The sequence below is a fragment of the Aquarana catesbeiana genome, linkage group LG02 (assembly GCF_042186555.1).
Source record: "Aquarana catesbeiana isolate 2022-GZ linkage group LG02, ASM4218655v1, whole genome shotgun sequence".
Lineage (NCBI taxonomy): Eukaryota > Metazoa > Chordata > Amphibia > Anura > Ranidae > Aquarana > Aquarana catesbeiana.
The window spans coordinates 573130552-573150824 of record NC_133325.1 but is presented as its reverse complement, the minus strand read 5'-3'; the positions used below and the strand labels follow the sequence as shown (position 1 = coordinate 573150824).

General features: G+C 42.2%; 1 protein-coding gene across 2 annotated transcripts in view; it reads right to left on the bottom strand.

The window, feature by feature from the left end:
• LOC141128672 (mitogen-activated protein kinase 14) overlaps positions 1–20273 on the bottom strand; it is a gene marked incomplete in the record, with an annotated part of 96083 nt that overhangs the window by 13043 nt on the left and 62767 nt on the right. The window contains 5 exon segments of one of the 2 annotated variants that reach the window (XM_073616101.1): positions 4918–5091; positions 10900–10978; positions 14158–14237; positions 16324–16395; positions 17255–17369. In XM_073616101.1, coding sequence (XP_073472202.1) covers positions 4918–5091; positions 10900–10978; positions 14158–14237; positions 16324–16395; positions 17255–17369 — 520 coding nt within the window. 2 annotated transcript variants of the gene reach the window in all.

Genomic DNA, 20273 nt, shown 5'->3' with positions numbered 1-20273 from the left:
TGAACACAAACCTGTGCGGTTTGTTGTTGAATCTGGACACCAAGAAATCCACATCGGGCATCCCCTAATACAGAAAAATTGCTGCAAACTCTTCTGAATTCAGCTGCTGACGTCTGAGAAAATCCTCTTGCCAATTTTCCAAGCCGGGAATTCACACAGCAGAGAGAACCAGTATGTGAAGTTCTGCCTAAGATTTTTTTCCTCCTTGATGATTGATGTAAGCTACAGCTGTGACATTGTTCAAATACACCATGACAGGGAGACACAAAAAGCAAGACATACTAATGTATCATCTGTAATCAAAACCTTCCAATTGATCATAATTAAATATTTCCCTGTATCCAGGGAAAAGTCTGATACCTTCACCTGAGCCCTCACAAGGATTAAGCCAGAGTTGGAACCAAGCCAGACTTATGAAGAGGCAGTACCCAGCCAAATCCATCCAGGACTTGCTCCATCTACTGGACATCAGTTTCTTAGCTGACTGCTTCCTTAGAAGCAGGTCATCTAGGTAACCCACAATGGAAATAGCTGGGTCCTCAACAACCCCATAACTGGAGCAAACACTTTGATAAACACCACGGGGGCATGAATAGGCCAAAGAGTAATGCCATACATTGATAGTGATGATCTACCGTGAATTGCAGAAACCATTGGCGAGGTCGGAAAATAAAAACGAATGAGCAGATAGGCATCCTTGATATCCACAGACGACAGGAAGTACCCAGATGAAGCCAAGCAATCACTGTCCTGAATTTCTGTATTTTCAAGAACTCATTGAGACTATTGAATCTCAGAATAGCCCAGACGCCTCCAATAGGTTTATGAACTGTAAACAGGTTTGTTGAAACAGGTGCAATGACCCCTTAAGATAGAAATCTTTCCAGGGTCAAAAAAAAAAAAAAAAAAATTTTTGCAGATTCCAAGTAACCCTAAAATATGCCCATAATTAAAAATCAATGGAATGTCAGGTGCCTCAGTGCTGCGATCTCACCATCCCTCTTAGATCGTATCAGCTGTTCACACTGAGTCAACATCCTGACATTGCATCCGGTTGCCATGTAGCCACGCCAGAAAGCATTTTGTCACATCTGTTTGTCACCAGGGGTTATATGGACTTTATGCACATATATTTTTTTCTATTCACATGGTTTTGATGTGATTTGATTGCAATTGGTGTGCTACTGTAAAATATCTGTTGTATTATTTCACCTTGTTGTTTCATTAATTCCTTGGTCCCCCCTCCCTCCATTGTGAGAGGAATGGGAGGGCTTACTAATGTAAAGACTAGTGCTGTGATTGGTCATCACCAAGAACTGCTATAATCGACTATGTACACAGTTTCTGTGAACCAAATTATTCGAGGATGGCTTGGTTCACAGCCATTAATGGGAGCAGCAGCAATCCAAGGGTAACATAAAAATCCATTACTTCGCCATTTAAAGACATATGGTAGATAAGTGGTTATAAAAAAAAAAAAATATCCAGGTCTCTGCTGCCTTGCCTGTTAAAGAAACAAACCATATGATAAATTCTATTCCAGTAAATATATTAAATTGCTGCTTTAAAATAGAATTCATGTTTTTGTTTAACATGTACTTCCTGCATATCACTTTATAGAGGCTACACCTCAAATTTAATTTTGAATTCCATAAAACATATAAATAGTATGTTAAATATAGTGCAGGCAAGCCTATGCTGACATGCATTCAAGTGAATCCACTGTTCACCTGTCACAAAAGATCAGTTCTACTGCCAGGACACTATACAGTGTGTTTTGACAGCTTTCAGTCCTTATACTGAATAAAAACGGTCAAAAGAGCGACAAAAAAAATAACCACACCAAACACACACACAGGAAAGGCCATCATAATAAATATGGATGGACAATATTAAGCTAGATTCAATAAAGTTGTGCTCTATGGCAATGCTATTAAAATGGCAAAGCTAGTGCATAAACCCATCTAGGTAGTGACTACAAAAGGTCAGCGCGGTTGTGCAAACCGCCGTAGGTGTACGTCGGCCCTTTTAAGCGGTATAGGGGGCGCTGAAACCGATGCGTGTGCCCTGCGGCGACGATGTCCGTTGGAGACCCACAATCGCTCCTGAGAGAGACAGAACGGGGATCTGTCAATGTAAACAGACAGATCCCCGTTCTGTCAGGGAAGTAGAGAGAGATCTGCCGTTCCTAGTGATCAGGAACAGCAATCTCTCTACCACTACACTGCCCCCACAGTTAGAAACACCTCCCTAGGGAACACTTAACCCCTTGATCGTCCCGTTAACCCCTTCCCTGCCAGTGACATTTATACAGTACAGCACTGATCGCTGTATAAATGTCGATGGTCCCAAAATAGTGTCAAGTGTCAAATCTGTCCGCCACAGTCCTGGAAAAAAAAAAAAAAATTTATATATATATATATATATATATATATATATATATATATATATATATATATATATAATAATAATAATAATAATATCGATGCTCATCGCCAATACTGTACTCGATTAAAAAAAAAAAAAAAAAAGCCATAAATATACCCCCCATTTTGTAGATGCTATAACTTTTGCACAAACAAAATCAATATACGCTTGCTGCGATTTTTTTTTACGAAAAATATATAAAAGTGTACATAGTGGCCTAAAGTGATGAAGAAATTTGCTTCTTAAAATTTTTTTGGGGGGATATTTATTATAGCAAAAAGTTAAAAATTTTTTGAAAATGACGGGAGGGCATGGAGCAAAGTTTGTAACTTGGGAAGACCACCTCTCACACCTAGGGATCTGACATGCAAGTTTTCCAAACAGTTGCAAATGTTCACCCCCCCTAATCAAATTGAGGGCACACCTTCATAATGTTCAAGATAGCTGCAATCAGAGAAACCGACTCTAGCAGCAAAATATAGAAGAGTATTGATTGATGAAAAAAACCCACAGTGCTAGAAAAATGGGATTTTTGACTTGCTTGTAAAATCCATTTCTTGGGAGTACAGGACAAAGGCAGATTCAGAGACATGGCTATAGGTAGGTATCGTCAGGTGTATGGACACTGGGAAAAAAAAAAAAAGCTGTGAGGAACCCCATAACCCCCTCCTTCTCTCAACAATACCCAGTTTTGTAACAAGCAATCAAAGGACACACAGAGGAGAGGGTGGCTTGTGTCCTATACTGTGCTTCATGAAATAGATTTTACAGGTTAAAATCCTATTTTCTTGCTCATACAGTACAATACAAATTCAGAGACAACTGAGACATTCCCAAGCAATACCAATGAGGGGAGGGTCAAAATGTCAACAAAACTAGTCAAGATACCCCTCAGAACAATGGAGGAGAAAAAAAAAAAAAAAGAGGTCAAGACACAACTCAAACAGCTGCCTGAAGCAACAAAAGCAGCATCCCCTGAGGCCTGAACATCCACCAGGTAACAAATAGTAAATGAATGAATGGATGACCAGGTGGCAGCTTTACAAATCTGCAATGCAGAATCTTGATGCTGAAAAGCACAGGATGCACCAACAGATCCAGTAGAATGACCCATCTCTGAAAAGGGAAGAACCTTATTCTGTGCCCAGTGGACCCGAACAACAACCACCTTGCAATGGTGGAGCGAGATGCCCCGTGCAAAGAACCCTCTGGAAGCACAACGAGGGAATACAATTGTTCCATCAAGGTCAAGGCAGTGAGGCAGATTAACAGCTTGAACCACATCCAGCAGGGCTGGACAGGAAAAAAGAATGGTAAAAAAAACATGATGTCCTGATTAAGGTTAAAATATGATGCCACTTTAGGCAAAAAGAATACTTTAGGCCAAAGGACAACCTGAGCCTTGTGAATTACCAGGATATATCCCTAACGGGTTCAAAGAGAGGAGGCCTTTAGCAATGTAAGTACCAAATCCCACAGAGCAATGTCTAGGGGGAACATCATAAGCGACTTCCTGGACGAAGGCCTTCACCAGAGAGTCCGAAGACAATGGCCAACTGCTGATCCAGGCCCGATTAAACTCAGCATACATCCCACAGAGTACTGGCCTAGAGGACTACCTTCTAACACACAAAACAATTAAGTCTTCCAAATGTGGGGATAGACTTTGAGAAGTGGATTTTTTGGCTCTTAAAAGCGAGGGATGACCGGAATCAGCCAGGCCCCCCATTTCTTAGGACTTATGCGTCAGCCAGGCCATCAACTAAAAAACAGTATTGAACACCAGAACCAAAATACAGTAGATTCAGATGGTCTCGGAACACAGAGGGGGAGTGTGCCAGAGAGGAGACTGCTGTGAATGCTAACAGAGGTTGAATCACCAAGGGGTTTTTAACAACACACCCAACCTTCATTCTATGTTGAGGCCCTGGTTTCCTGTTCCTGGCCCTTTTCTCTGTAGGTTTGCCATAGAGCGAGGGGAGGCATTGAAAGGATACTCACTGTGACCAGGACTTGAAGACAACCTAATACTGCTAGACATGCAGTATTTAACCTGAGACATAACTGCAACAGAAATGCAAATATCTAAAAAGTGCGTGCGTGCCAAAAAGAGTTGGGGAGTCAGGTCCGCTATAACTACCCTCTCTGCCTGATATGAAATACAGTGAATGTCCCATGCCTGGCCATAAACAACAAAGGCCATTTCATTTTTGGCTGGGTATATGCATCCAGGAAGGCTACAGATGGGCTCAAAACATGCTGCATTTCAAGCAGCCTTCATGTGGGAGAAGGAAATGGCTGTACTATGCTTGGAAAGAAAATGCAGTCTAAACCTGACTTCTTACAAATTTCTTTATACATGGCTCTATTAAGAAATTTGCTGCAGAAGGAGGCAAAATCTGGACAGTGGCAATAAAACTGAAATACATAGCAGCTTAAAATCTAAAATACCACATAATTTTGAATGGGAAAGGTATTTTGTACACTTACTTTTCCATTCTTCTATATCAAGCTCCCGACTTTCAAAACTTTGGTCATATGGTTCAGCTATAGGTTCATCATCTGGGTCGTGGTACTGAGCAAAATAGGGATGAGCTAAAGCTTCTGCTGCAGTTATCCTCTTGTCTGTGTCTAAAACAAGCATCTTCTCCAACAGGTCTACAGCTGACACAACAGGATTGGAAAGAAAATGTAATTCATGATTACTTAAAAGCTTTAAAATACAAAAACAGTAAATACATGAGATTAACACAATTTATCGTTTTCCCAAAGTTCATCTGAAGAAAACTGAAGCTAAGCAGTATGACTGAAGTGATCACATATCTCCACTGTGATTTACACAAGATACAAGAACTTACACAAGATACTAAAAAAGTTTATCCAAAACCAAAAATGTAATATATTGCAGCTTACTAGCCCTTCGTCTGGTGGCTGCATTCATTTTTCTAAGCTTTTCCTTTATCATCACCTGAAAATCCTGCACATCATGTTCCTAGGTGGCTACGTCACTCCTGCACTATGTTTATGAAGGAAGCCATGGTTGTCACCCTAGATTGCTTTCCATATATGGACTATAAATATTCTCCATCTCCTCATCTCCATTACATGGGGAGGGGGGCAGAGCAACCAGTAGTTTACAGAACAGAGTGACAAGGACATTGTATTTCTGGCAAGATCGAAGGGTCTTTTCTATCTTTGCTAAAAGTGTTCTTAGCTTGGAAGAAAAAGCTGCACTACGTTACATTTTTACTTTTGGGTCCAATATCGCTTTAGTTAAAGCGCTTGTTAACCCAAAAAAGAAAAAAAAAAAATGGATCCTGCTCCTTTAAAGCATGTTATATGACACAGTGCTTGTGCTGTGTAATTTGGCACACTGAAACATCTAAAAAAAACCTGTCTGATCCTGACAGTTTCTGCTCTCCCCTATGTAAATTGACCATGGCGTATCATGGCTGCTGAGCCCTGACACCGCGGTCAATTTACGTGCCTCCATCATCCGCAGCCCTGCCATCCAACTACTCTCTGCTTCTGTGTCCTCCTCCCCGCCTGTCAGCTTGTGACAGTGACACCCCCCCCATATGCTGCTTGCATAACTAACATGTATGCACCATCAGCGCTGTCTCCTATTGTATTGTCCCCCTGTGTGTGATTTATAAAAAAAAAATGCTGTAAATACCTAATTTAGGAGCGGCGATCCACAATCACATTACCGGCTGGCTCTCCTTTCCCCCTATCATCAGCAGGGGAATCTCGGCCCCCGCTGCATCTGTCAGAGGACCAATGGAGAGAGTCGGCAGGTCATGTGATTGCGGATCTCGGCTCTGAAATGAGGCATTTACAGCATTTTTTTTTTTTAAAACACACAGAGGGGGACACTACAATAGGAGACAGCGCTGATGGTGCATACATCTTAGAGTGGCTTAACAACCACTTTTTTAAAGTGGTTATAAAGGCAGAAGGTTTTTTTTTTTTTTTTTTTTTTTTTTTTAATTACACCAGTGGGGGAACCCAGAAGAGAATTGGGGCTGCTCTGCGCAAAATCACTGCACAGAGCATGGAAGTATCGCACTTTATTTTTTTCATGCGTTAAAATAAGCGACTACAATCACTTTAAGCTAGCTGAATTTTTAGCCTGCATAACCATAATCTCTATGGAGCTTGTTCACATCACTTTGCAAGCAAGTAGGTTTTTATGGTAGGAGAGACTATACATCTCTTACCATAAAAACTCTTCCTTGCTAGCAATTTTTGCCTAACTGTACAATGACAACAGTGCATGTGCCTTTAGTGTACTTTAGATCATCAGCTCCCCCAAACACCTCACTGTTGGCGTAGTTGGCAGGCCTATTGCTGCACTCCTTATTTTGTGCTCAGAGCTACTGTTTAACTAAGGTAGGGGTAGGCAACCTTTTGAGCGCAGTGTGCCGAAAATTTTTTTTAAAGAAATTGCCGATTTTATAACAAAAAAAAAAAAAAATGTCAACTTCACACTCTCAATCATGAAAAGGATTTTTTTTCATAAAGTAAATGCTGTAAAACTACTCGAGCAGTAGTGGGAAATTAACATCCTGCACTCACGCCTCAGAACAGCCCCAATTCCTGCAACTCCACACTTCAGATCACTGTCCCACCTGCATATCTGTACACTGTACTGACTTGCTCATCTGCCCCACCACTGTAAACCCCCCCCCACACATCTGCCCCACCACTGTAAACCCCCCCCCGCATCTGCCCCACCACTGTAAACCCCCCCCACGCATCTGCCCCACCACTGTAACCCCCCGCGCATCTGCCCCACCACTGTAACCCCCCCACGCATCTGCCCCACCACTGTAACCCCCCCCACGCATCTGCCCCACCACTGTAACCCCCCCCACACGCATCTGCCCCACCACTGTAACCCCCCCCCCATGCATCTGCCCCACCACTGTAACCCCCCCCACACGCATCTGCCCCACCACTGTAACCCCCCCCACACGCATCTGCCCCACCACTGTAACCCCCCCCCATGCATCTGCCCCACCACTGTAACCCCCCCGCGCATCTGCCCCACCACTGTAACCCCCGCGCATCTGCCCCACCACTGTAACCCCCCCCCGCGCATCTGCCCCACCACTGTAACCCCCCCGCGCATCTGCCCCACCACTGTAACCCCCCGCGCATCTGCCCCACCACTGTAACCCCACGCGCATCTGCCCCACCACTGTAACCCCACGCGCATCTGCCCCACCACTGTAACCCCACGCGCATCTGCCCCACCACTGTAACCCCACGCGCATCTGCCCCACCACTGTAACCCCACGCGCATCTGCCCCACCACTGTAACCCCACGCGCATCTGCCCCACCACTGTAACCCCACGCGCATCTGCCCCACCACTGTAACCCCACGCGCATCTGCCCCACCACTGTAACCCCACGCGCATCTGCCCCACCACTGTAACCCCACGCGCATCTGCCCCACCACTGTAACCCCACGCGCATCTGCCCCACCACTGTAACCCCACGCGCATCTGCCCCACCACTGTAACCCCACGCGCATCTGCCCCACCACTGTAACCCCACGCGCATCTGCCCCACCACTGTAACCCCACGCGCATCTGCCCCACCACTGTAACCCCACGCGCATTTGCCCCACCACTGTTACCCCTTTCTCATCTGTCCCACCACTGTAACCCCCTGTACGTCTGCCCCACCACTAACCCCTTGCTCACCGGCCCCACCAATGTTCCCCCTTTCTCATCTGCCCCACCACTGTACCTCCCTGCACATGTGCCCTACCGCCGTACCCCATGCTCTTCTGTCTCACCACCGAATCATCTTCTCACCTGTCCTAACACAGAACTTATCTGCTCCACCACTGTGACCCCCTTTCTCATCTGCCCCACCACTGTACCTCCCTGCACATCTGCCCTACCGCTGTACCCATGCTCTTCTGTCTCACCACTGAACCATCTTCTCACCTGTCCTAACACTGAACTTATCTGCTCCACCACTGTGACCCCCTTTCTCATCTGCCCCACCACTGTACCTTCTTTCACATCTGTCCCACCTCTGTTCCCCCTGCTCATCTGTCCCACCAACGTACCTCCTTTCTCCTCTGCCCCTTCACTGTACCCCCCCTGTACATCGGCCTGTCCTGGCACACTCATCCTGCTGATCCACCTCTCGCATCCAGCCCACGTGCTTGTATGTGATGTCACATACAAGCATCTGGAATGGATGCGCAATGATGAGCTCAGGTCAGGGGTACTTTCTGAAAGCAGTGGGCCCGTGTGCAGGATCATAAGTTGGGCGCCCGCAGCGGAGAAAAGTGTGGCGCAAAAGTTGGGTGTGATTTTCATTCTGCTGAATACTGGCTGTGGCTTAAAGGGACACAGAGTGCAGGGGTTCAGTAGTGATGCAAAGGTTCAGGAATAATTTCAAAAAAGTTCCCAGAAGCTCAACAGTAATTCCACAAACTGTCACCTGATTGTGGTTTTCTCAATCACAGTAAAATCCCTTCTTTCTGAGATTGGTAGTGGCAAACCCAGGGAGTCACCTTCCTCCAGATGGTGGACAGGGCTAGCAGAACTGCAATTGGCTTTAGCAGTGGCCAATGACAGTCCTCCTCCTCCTGGAAACAGGGACGGCCCCGCTCAAACTGGAAAAAAGGTGATTTTTTTTTTTTTTTTTTTACATAGTAATTAAAAAAAAAAAAAGAATTACAAAAGAAAGACCTGTATTACTTGGCCATCATATGTAGCAAAAGTTATTGTCAATTCATTAGACCCACAGATTAAATGCAAAAACTTCTTCTTGGTTCATAGCAGGTATACAGATGTGGTAACAAGTGGTTATTGTAATAGGTGGCCTTACTGCCCATAAGGATTGATATGTAGGATCAAGCTTCACTTTACAGATTAAGCTTCCCTTTATAAGTAAAGAAAAGTTCTGCTGCCTATATATATGGCTCTACTAATTGTTTTGACACAGATCTTTTCCAAATTTAAGTTTCAAAAAACAAATTAGATTACGACATGCCAGGAATGCTGACACATTTGTATGTGCTCTCAAGCAAACAGTCAAACCATCATATGGCTGGTGTCATAATTGATCACAAGTGCAGCATCAAGGTAGTTGCAGATCAGAGACTAAGATGGCAGCTTCCTTGGCTGAAAAGGACAGGAGGGTTTAGTTCCACTTTAACCACTGTTTCTCCAGCCATTGTTTTTAAAATGGCACAGGACAGAGCCATTTTCAAAAGGTGGTTGAATTCCACAGCTGCAGTGTATCTAACACTTGTACAGGAACCATCAACTGTCAGTAGTAACAGCTGGAATCCATTTCTAAAGCCTGGATTCTGAATCAACTTCTGTGTTTACAATCCTGCTCCAAAGCTCAAAACTGAGGTTTCAAAAAGAAAAAACAAAACAAAAAAAACAAACAAAAAAAAAAACCACACACACACACGTCTTTGAATGTGAGGAGTACTTCATATTCCCATCGCATATATTCCTGGAGAAGCTCTCAAATTTTGGCTACTGCAGCAACAACCACCTAGACACTGGTTCATCACAAAGTAGATATTTGCCAGCACACCATGGATCGACACAAAGTAGCATCCAAACAGATTTATTGCATGATCACAACACAAGGAGAGTGCAATGTTTCGGAGTCACGCAGGACACCTTCTGATCACATGCCTGACGAAGGGGTCCTGTGTGACTCCAAAACGTTGAACTCTCCTTGCGTTGTGATCATGCAATAATCTGTTTGGACGCTACTTTATGTCGATCCATGGTGTGCTGGCAAATATTTACTTTGTTTTTTGAATGTGAGGAGGTTACAATGCTTAAAGAATAGTTGCTAAATCAGAACTTCATAAATGTTTGAAATGCATAATGTTTTACGGCTTTGCCTGTAGACCGGTTGAGTAGTATTACAAATCTGTCTTGTAATATTTGCATGTCTGCAACACTGCGGTCAGGTAGACATTTTCTTGTTTAGCAAAGTAGCATTGCATAACTTGCATTATCCCCTCCGCCCAACTGGCAGGGAAGTCATTAAGACAGTAATAAAAGTTGACTCAAGTAGCTGTTTAATCTGCCTGGCTGAGCAGTTTTGTAGAAGTGTGTGAATTACAATTGTTGCATCCTCAGAGATGCAGTTTGATGCCTAGTGCTTGGGCACGTGCAGCAACCAATTCTACGGTAAGCAGAGGCAATTCCATGCTGTAAAACATTTCAATTAGCTTAAAATACATCAAGCTATGTTCTTGTAATTGCTGAAATGAGCTGCATGTCCATAACATCCTCTGCTCACTACAGAGCACTACTATTACTGTGCATTAGTATTTGCTATCAAGCCATTAGTTGGAGATGCAAATTTTAACAACACTATAGAAAAAGTAACACAATATTTAACCAGCAAAAAAAAACTAAGTAGGTAAGAATAATGTATGTAAAAACTGAGTAATAAATGGTTTTAAAAACCTTGGGGGTTGGCTCCTAGGAAGACATCTTCAAAATTCATTTTCGGCATGTATGGCAGTGACACAATATAGTTTCGTGCCTAACATTGGCAGAAAAAAAAAATGATAAAGATGATCAGTTAAAAAAAGACTGCATCTGAAATAAGAAAACAGACACTTCATGGAAAATGCAAGTTGCTCATTAAATTCGCATTCATGGCTACTTTTGCCTCTAAATCAGTATTCTGCAGTTCTATGACAAGTCATGTCAACTACAGAAAGTGACAGCAAGCATTTAAGTGTGGAAACCAGCTCACAATGTAAGCCTCTCTCTGACAACGTTTTTTTTCTCTGAGTTTTTGCACACGTAAAAAATGCTCATTTGTTAAATGACACACAAAAATTGTGCTATTAACCAATAATTTTTTATCAAATCTATAGTTTTAGCTCACCATTTAAGAGTCAACAGTGAATATTGGTCCTAGAAATATTGCTGTCACTCCGGCACAGTGATCTCTAATGTGTTTTCATACACAAGCGCACCCAGAGCTAACTTTTTATAGGTTCTTCTTTATTCCAACTTACATTTTTTTTTTAACTTCATTGCTATCACAAGGTGGCTAACAAGAGCAACATTAGAATCTAATGTCACCTTAGAACCCTACTTAAACCAACTGAGCACAGACTGTTCTCAGCTGCCATATTTCAGAGCAAATAGAAGAAAACGAGCTGCTTTACTAGAAAGCTGGCAGCAAAAAACTATTTTAATGCCAGGATGGAGTACCTAAATGGGTGTAAAAGCCACTCCAGTCAAGTAAAATCTTGAGTTATTTTTAGGGAGAGTTTTGAATATTAACCAGTGAGGGATATTATTTCTACACTATAAGATACTGGAAAGAAGCAATCCCATGGTTAGAATGGAACTGCATTCTAAGACTAAACACAGCATATTTAGGGCAGATTGCACATAATTAAGTTTCTGAATTTAGCAAAAATACAGTGCATTAAGTTTAGTTCACACTGCAGTGATGCGGGAACCCTACGAATCAACTGCAGGTTCCCACATCGCATGTCTTACGAAGTTCACACTGCCCTATGCGAACTGCTGGGAGTGTCAATTGAAAGTCAATATCATCGTGTGAACTGCAAATTCGGGCAGGAATCAGATTGCATGGGTGTGAAGACCCATGCGATCCAATTTTGCTGTAGACCAAAAAAAAAAAAAAAAAGGGTGCTGTGGGAGTTTGATCTGAATGCGATGCAAATTCAGCCATACTATCTGTATGGCTGAAATCGCATAACACAGAGATCGCATGTGATTTGCACTGCATTGAGAATCACATCTGATGTCAGACATCGCACCAGTGGGAACCGGCCCTTCATTCAAACCAAAACCAGATTAGACTAGTCTTCTCACTAGAGAATAAAAGCCAATTTGTGCTTGGTTGCAGTGGATCACACATATGCTTGGATAAGCGCTCAACTCCTTGATTCCACTTGACTTCAGAACTTGCAGTCAGGGTATTTGAGCTCACCAATCGTATAGCTTTGTCCTACCTTCCCCTTGAAGTATTCTATTTTAGCTCACAGCCCAGGCTTTATATGCAGCTTGTTTTTAGCTATACATTATGTAGCAAATATAGGCACCTCACCTCATGGCTGGGCATCCTGTTAATGAGATACAAGGGAGGTGTTCCAGTCAGACGCATGATTTGCTGCAGCTGATTAATATCTTAGGGGCCTCGTCAAGGGCTTTATAAGCAGAACATACTGCGCTGTCAGCAACTGGAAATATCACCTTAGGGCAATATCACACAATGCCCTATATAACAGATTCAGCACAGCATATTCTTTATGTTCTTGGAAAACGCTGTGCTATGAAAACAAATGTAATTATCCAGTTTATATCTTAAACACCTAACTCTTAGAATTATGGGTAACCAAAATTCACACATCATTAAAAAAAAAAAAAAAAACCCACCACCTCAATTTAAAATGTGCAAATCCACATGCAAATACAAATACTTCCAAATAGTTTAATAATTCTGCTCACAAATTCAATAACCATGCTTTTTTTTAAAAAAAATATTCATGCTTAACAAAGTATTAGCATCCACACTCTTTATACTAACCACACAATAAAAAGGCACAGACATGCAGATCAGGAACACAGCAAAATGCTTAAAGGGTGTGATCATGAAACCAAGTTCATGTGAAGTTTTAAACCACTTTCCCCCCCTTTGCTATATTGCCATTTCCGTGTTGTTTTTTGAAGCCTAGACCCAAATGTTTAAAAAAGGGATTGTCTGTACAGTTTTTTTTCTCATTTTCTTAAAGGCATTTCTTCTATTAAATAAACAATGAAGGCTACGACCAAGAGCCTGCCTTCATGCCAGGCAGGAAACACATGAAAAAGAACAGGACAACCATTCCCTGCTTTTCTTTATTTCCTATTTCAGTATTGCAACTGCTGTATGAAGACAGCTATTTCTCCATTTCAGCAATGCTTTATAGGTCAGGTGCAAAGTGGTATTTGTCATTCCAAATTATTTTGAAACCCCAAAATCTAAAGTAACCGATACAAAGGATGTAAAAAACAACATCAATGTACTGATGGGAAAAATACACATTCTGGAATCTCATTTTAGTCATGCACTTGTGCTCTATTTTCTAGGCAGAATGTGCAATTGAATTTTTCATATATGTGTCCCCCCCACCCCTTTTTTTAAATTTATAACCCAGTCCAAACACTAAGAAATAAGAAGGCAGAAAAGACTGTTACAGATGTAAAAAAAATAAATTCCTTAATTTCTTGCATCCTTAATGACATGGTTATTACCGTTACAGAATTCTGGCTTCACAAATGTAGAGTTTTATGATTATTACCCTTTAAGCTTTAGTGTGAAAATGGTAAGGATGAAGGGGGAAAAGGGATGGTGGGCATGCAAATCTGTATTAATTTTAGTAATTTCATTAGGAGGGGTGCTCATTATTTAAACACACTTTAGAAAAAAATGATTAGGATGTTTGTTTTAGTGTTAGGCCAAGGATAATATATAGACACTTATGTGTCACCTTGATTTCTGCACAAGGTTCTAATTTATAGAAGTGATAAGAAATCATACAGAGGAATAATTATGTAATCGTGCAAGAGCTATTCATATCAATGATCAGGAACTCTTATAATATCAGTGTTCACCATGGAAGCTCAGGGTGCAGAGAATGCTTAGAAATATCTGGGACACATTTTAATCTCTGTGGACACAAACATAAGACTCACAGCCTCCGAGGAGATTTTCTGCAGTAGCTCGGGCTCAGGGGTTCCAACCAGCCTCAAAATGAGCTTCAACTGATCAATATCTACAGGTGGGCTATGAAGGAAAATGTGTGACAAGTGACGCAATTGCCACAAACCAGACAACGGTAGGGATGAGCTGTCCCCTTCATACAGGACTACTTTAGAAAGACAAAAAGGGTTTGGAAAGGGTTACACAGACACATTACTGAAGATGGAAAATGAAAACGGGATGGTTTACACCAAAGCAGGAATAGCAACAACACATAATACAAGGAATACTCAACGCTCATGCACCAACCACAGATAAAAAGAGTCAAACGCACACAAATTAAAAAAAAAAAAAAAAAAAGGAATCATCTGAGAATTGGTAAATCAATACAACTCAATCAATATGACTGGACGAATCAATAGCATCACAAATACACAGAAAAGACTTATGTATACTAATAACATGAATATGTAGACAATTTTTCCCTTACCTATTAAGAACTTGAGATGCAGAACACTATTTGCTTTTGTGGGGTAGGCGAGTGCAAGCAATTATGAATTTCTTTTTTTCTGATCAAAATTGTTCCCAAAATCTTTGACAAGCTGCTGAAACTGAGAAACTCCTGTACTGATCAACTTTTTACAGACAATGTTCATGACTAATTTCTTCATAATGTCCTTTTGGACCTGAAGACTGACAGCAGTTACAACAATAAATTAATCCTCAATCTGCAGCATCTTTTATCTACCAAAACACTACATTTTCAGTACCTGATCACCTGTATTAAAAGTTCAGATACAAAAATATAAACACAGCTGACAAATTTTTAAAGTGCTGTACAAGACCTAGCTGTAAACGTCAGAATTGTCTTTGCACAGTATAACCTTATAAAAGGATTTTTTTTAAAGAGGATTTTACACTCTGTTCAGTATTTGCCAGTTAAAGCGTTAATAAACTCAGAACAGTAAAATCAGTCTGTATATGCAGTAAAGCATGCTTGTTATACTCACTGTGGAACCCAAGGGGTTCATCCTCTGCATTATGTAAAAAGGCTGTTTGATCCTGTCTTCTGACCCTCCTTCTTTTACTGTCCCCAATCCATCTGCTCATAGTACAGAGCCTTGAAGACCCCCTGCACATGCTAGAGAGTTTTTTTTTTTTTTGGGGGGGGGGGTGCATGTGATCAACATAGGGCCAATCAGCACTGCCCAGAGAGGGTCAAGGGTCATGCAATAGGTCAGGAGAATGAAAAACTCCTCCTACAAGCTTTAACCAGTGCTCGGCTGGACACCGATAGAAGTCATAAGACTGCTATATACTGCTGATGAGAAAAGGTATTTAGCAATTTATATTAACTGAAATAATTGCATTTCCATGTTCTGTGCACTGTGGGAGACCAGATATAGTGAATGCAGGGTCCTGGGTTTAGTAACACTAAGTATATAAAAAAAAAAAAAAAAAAAAAAAAAAAAAAAGCATGTAATCTGAAAACCCACTTTTTGAAAACGAAGGGGTTTTGTATTTGCACAAAATGAAACTTTCTATTTTAGCGCCGGTTCACACTAGTGCGATGCCAGACATTGCATGTGATTCGCACCGCATTGCTGTGCAAATCACATGCGATGTCTGTGCGATGCAAATTCAGCCATACAAATTGTATGGCTGAAATCGCATCGCATTCACACCAAAACAGTGCAGGACCTTTTTTCGTCCGCACTGGAAACTGATTACATGTGTGTTCATACCTATGCGACTTGATTCCTGCACAATTTCACAGTTCGCACTGCGAACCGATCTGGGAATGTCATTAACTCTACATTAACACCCCCAGCGGTTCGCAGATCTGTGTGAACCACTGTGCGATTCAGGCGCGATGCGGGAACCGGCACTGAATCACAAGGTTTCCCCGCATTGCACCAGTGTGAACCGAGCCTTAGGGTTGAGATGACAGCTTTAATATTACGATATTTTTAAAATGACCCACGATTGTTATGTAATGCCAAAAATCAGCATAGGTTAATGGAGTTTCTGTGAATAATCAGTCAGATCCTTTATTTCAGACTGCTGTATAATAAAAGGCTAAATATTTCTGAAATGCAGACATTTGTCCTAAATACAACTTTTTTTTTTTTTTTTTTTTAACATGAATGAAAGGATACGGTCTGTGCCTGGAAACAGGGTTCGACCCGTTAAGAGTTCGGCCATTATACATCCAACGGACCAGATATCCACTGAAAGACATTATGAAAACTTAAAAATGAAACAAAATCACTACAACTAGATAGTTGTCTTAATCATAAATCTACAATGTATTTCTGTACTCTACCATTGACTAAACTGTTCTGTGCCAGCCAATAGAAAATTGAAAGGGAAAGCAAGAAAGATTCATACACTGACTGAACTGCAGGAGAGGAAGCAGAAAACCCTGCAACCAAAATGGAGTATAGGTAAGGAAAATAAGTGCTGCGACTCTAGAAAATTATCCATCACAAAAGGTTTTAAAGTTAAAGTGGTTGTAAAGACATTCTAAGCGTTAAGATAAAAAAACCTTCTGTGTGTAGAAGCCCCCCTCAAGTTACCTGAGCCTCATTTCTATCCAGTGATGTGCACAAGTGCCTTAGCAGTCCGGGACTCTCCCTCCTGATTGGCTGAGACACAGTAGTGATGCTACTGGCTAACTGACTTTGACAACAGCGGAAGCCAATCAGGAGAGGGAGGGGCCGAATCATGGCTCCGTGTCTGAATGGACACGAAGTTGTGGCTCGGCTCAGGTGAGGTGACCCCATAGCAAGCTGCTTGCTGTGGGGGCACTCAACAAGAGGGAGTGGCCAGGAGCACCGAAGAGGGACCCAAGAAGAGGAGGATCAGGGCTACTCTGTGCAAAACCATTACAAAGAGCAGGTAAGTATAACATGTTTTTTTTTTTTCTTTAAAAATAGCACAAGGACTTTAAAGTATTACTTTAACAACTGGCAATGCAGCAGGCATTATACATTTCAAGCAAACAATTTTAACTTATTTTATCATCATTTTAAGCAGAAACAGAAAAGCAAAAATCCTATTTAAGAAAATAAAAAGAATATGCTTTACCTGTCTGGTTATAATGCATCCAGTTTAACATGATTTCTGGAGCCCGGTACCACCTTGTTGCCACATACCCAGTCATCTCTTCATCCGTGTGACGCGCCAACCCAAAATCAAGAATCTAATTAACACAATAACCTTTAATCATAAATCAGCCAATGAGAGATGCTCAAATCCTCATTTCACTCTCTAATGTAGAAAAAAAAAAAAAACTACAAAATGACAGATGCACATAAGACAAGCTTTGAAGTTGACCACTAACACCCCCTCTAGTTCCTACTAGACTGAGGAGGGTGTGTCAGATCCAATTTTTCTTGTGGAGTACTTTTCCCCAATTACTTTTTTGATGAACTACCAAGCATTGTCAAGAGACGTGTATAAGGCATATAAAGGCAGCAGACAGCCTGTAAAAGCCAAAATCCTGTGTATATGAGATGAAATTCTAGAGAATTTGAAAAATAGGATTTTTATAACAGCTTACCTGTAAAATCCTTTTCTTGGAGTACCCCATGGGACACAGAGCCTTAAGTAATTACTTAATGGGTTATGGGCCACCTTCAGGTGATGGACACTGGTATACCCAATCCAGGAAGTTCACTCCCTATATAACCCCTCCTCCTTCCAGGAGCACATCAATTTTTGTAGCAAAGTAATATACTTAAATTCCAAAAAAGAGGGGAAGGACCTCTGTGTCCCATGATGTACTCCAAGAAAAGGATTTTACAGGTAAGCTGTTATAAAAATCCTATTTTCTTTATCGCACATCATGGGACACAGAGCCTTAAGTAATTACTTAATGGGACATCCCATAGCAATGCTACTTGAGGGGAGGGAGACACAACCTGGAGGGTATCCCCAGACTTGAGGACCTATACTGCTGCCTGCAGCACACTGCGCCCGAAGGTGATGTCCTCACACATCCTTACATCCACCTTATGTATTCACTGAAGACCAAGTTGTGGCCTTACAGATCTGAGCCATGGAGGCCTGATGACGCACTGCCCAAGAAGCACTAACCGCCCTGGTAGAGTGCGCCTTAACTTGAAAAGGGGGAACCTTACCCCTTAAATTATAAGTTTGAATTATAACTTGCCGAATCCACTTAGCGACAGTGGATTTCGACGCTGCCTGTCCTTTCATAGGACCCTCTGGCAGAATAAATAGAGCATCAGTCTTACAAATCTGAGCAGTTGCCAAAACCACTTTTGGCAAAAAGTCTGGATGAGGGCGTAACAGCACTCTGTCCTCATGAAAAATCAAATATGTTTTTTTACAAGAAAGAGCAGCCAATTCAGAAACCCTCCTTGCTGAGGATATAGCAACCAAAAATACCAACTTCCTTGTCAGAAGGACTAGGGGAAGATGTTGTATTGGTTCAAATGGCTGTTTTTGTAACACAGACAAAACTAAGTTCAAGTCCCAAGGGTTCAAGGGAGGTTTGACTGGCGGATTAAGCCGCATCACCCCCTGCATAAAACCCCGGACTAAAGAATGTGTAGCAAGTGGTCTTTGAAATAAGACGGATAAAGCTGAGACTTGGGCTTTAATAGTACTCAAGGCCAATTTCATTTCTACCTATGATATATCTCAGAGGGTGCCAACCCTTGGATTCACATCAGGAAACATAAGCCCTCCAGACCCTATAATATATAGTTCTGGAAGCTGGCTTCCTTGCATTAATTAGGGTAGAGAGAACTGACCTGGAAAGCCCACGTTTCTTCAGAATGTGAGTTTCAATAGCCAAGCCATTACATTTAGAGCCCGTAAGGTAGGATGGAATATCGGTCCCTGTGAGAGCAGATCTGGCCGTAGTGGGAGGGACCATGGGCTCTCCACTGCCATCTTTACGATTTCTGCATACCATGACCTTCTGGGCCATGCTGGTGCCACCAGAATTACCAGCTTTCTTTCCAGCTTGATCCTGCAAGGAAGTTGAGGCAGCAACTAAATAGGGAGGGAATGCATAGATCAGTGAGAGCTAATCCCACGGGGTCACCAACGCATCCGTCCCGCATGCAAGTGGATCCCTTGTTCTGGCCACAAAGTTGACTAACTTCATGTTGAATCTGGACGCTAGAAGATCTACGTCCGCAGTCCCCCATCTTTGGCAAACAGCCCGAAACATGTCGGGGAGAAAAGACCATTCCCCTGGGAATAACTGCTGGCGACTCAAGTAGTCCGCCTGCCAATTCTCTACTCCCGGAATGAAGACTGCCGATAGGCACGGAACATTCCTTTCTGCCCAAGTTAGAATATGGTTCACCTCTCTCTCTGCGCTGAGAGACTCTTGGTGCTCCCTTGCTGATTGATATAGGCCACAGTTGTGGCATTGTCGCATTGGATCCTGACAGGACAATCCCGTAACCAGAAAGTCCAGGCCTTTAGAGCCAGACCCACTGCCCAAATCTCTAGGATATTGATGGGCAATGCTCATTTTGGTTCTTGACCACTGTCCCTGGACGGCTGTCTTTTCTAGTACTGCTCCCCAGCCTGAAAGGCTGGCATCTGTCTTTATCACTTTACAGATAACTGGTCTGAAGGATTTTCCTTTCAGCAGATTCTGAGTTAGTAACCACCAAATGAGGCTTTGGGACACCCTTGGGGACAACCGCATTGGCAAGTTTAAAGTTTGAATTGTTTTGTTCCAAGCAGACAGGATACTGTTTTGCAACCATCTTGAATGGAACTGGGCATAGGTAACTGCTTCAAATGAAGCCACCATGGTTCCTAGCAACCTCATGCAAAGGCGAATGGAGGGATCGCCTTTGACCTGACCATCCGCACCAGCTCTCTTATAGAGTTGATCTTTGCCTGAGGCAAGAACACCTTTTCCTGGGCTGTGTCTATGATCAGACCCAAGTACACCAGCATTATTAAGGAATTATTAAGGAAGATTTCTCTAGGTTGAGAATCCAACCCAAACTTTCCTGGTAACTGGTTGTAATGCTTACACTTTGCTCCAAACGAGCCGACTGGTCTATTAGCAATAGATCGTCTAGGTACGCTAAGACTGTTATGTCCTGTG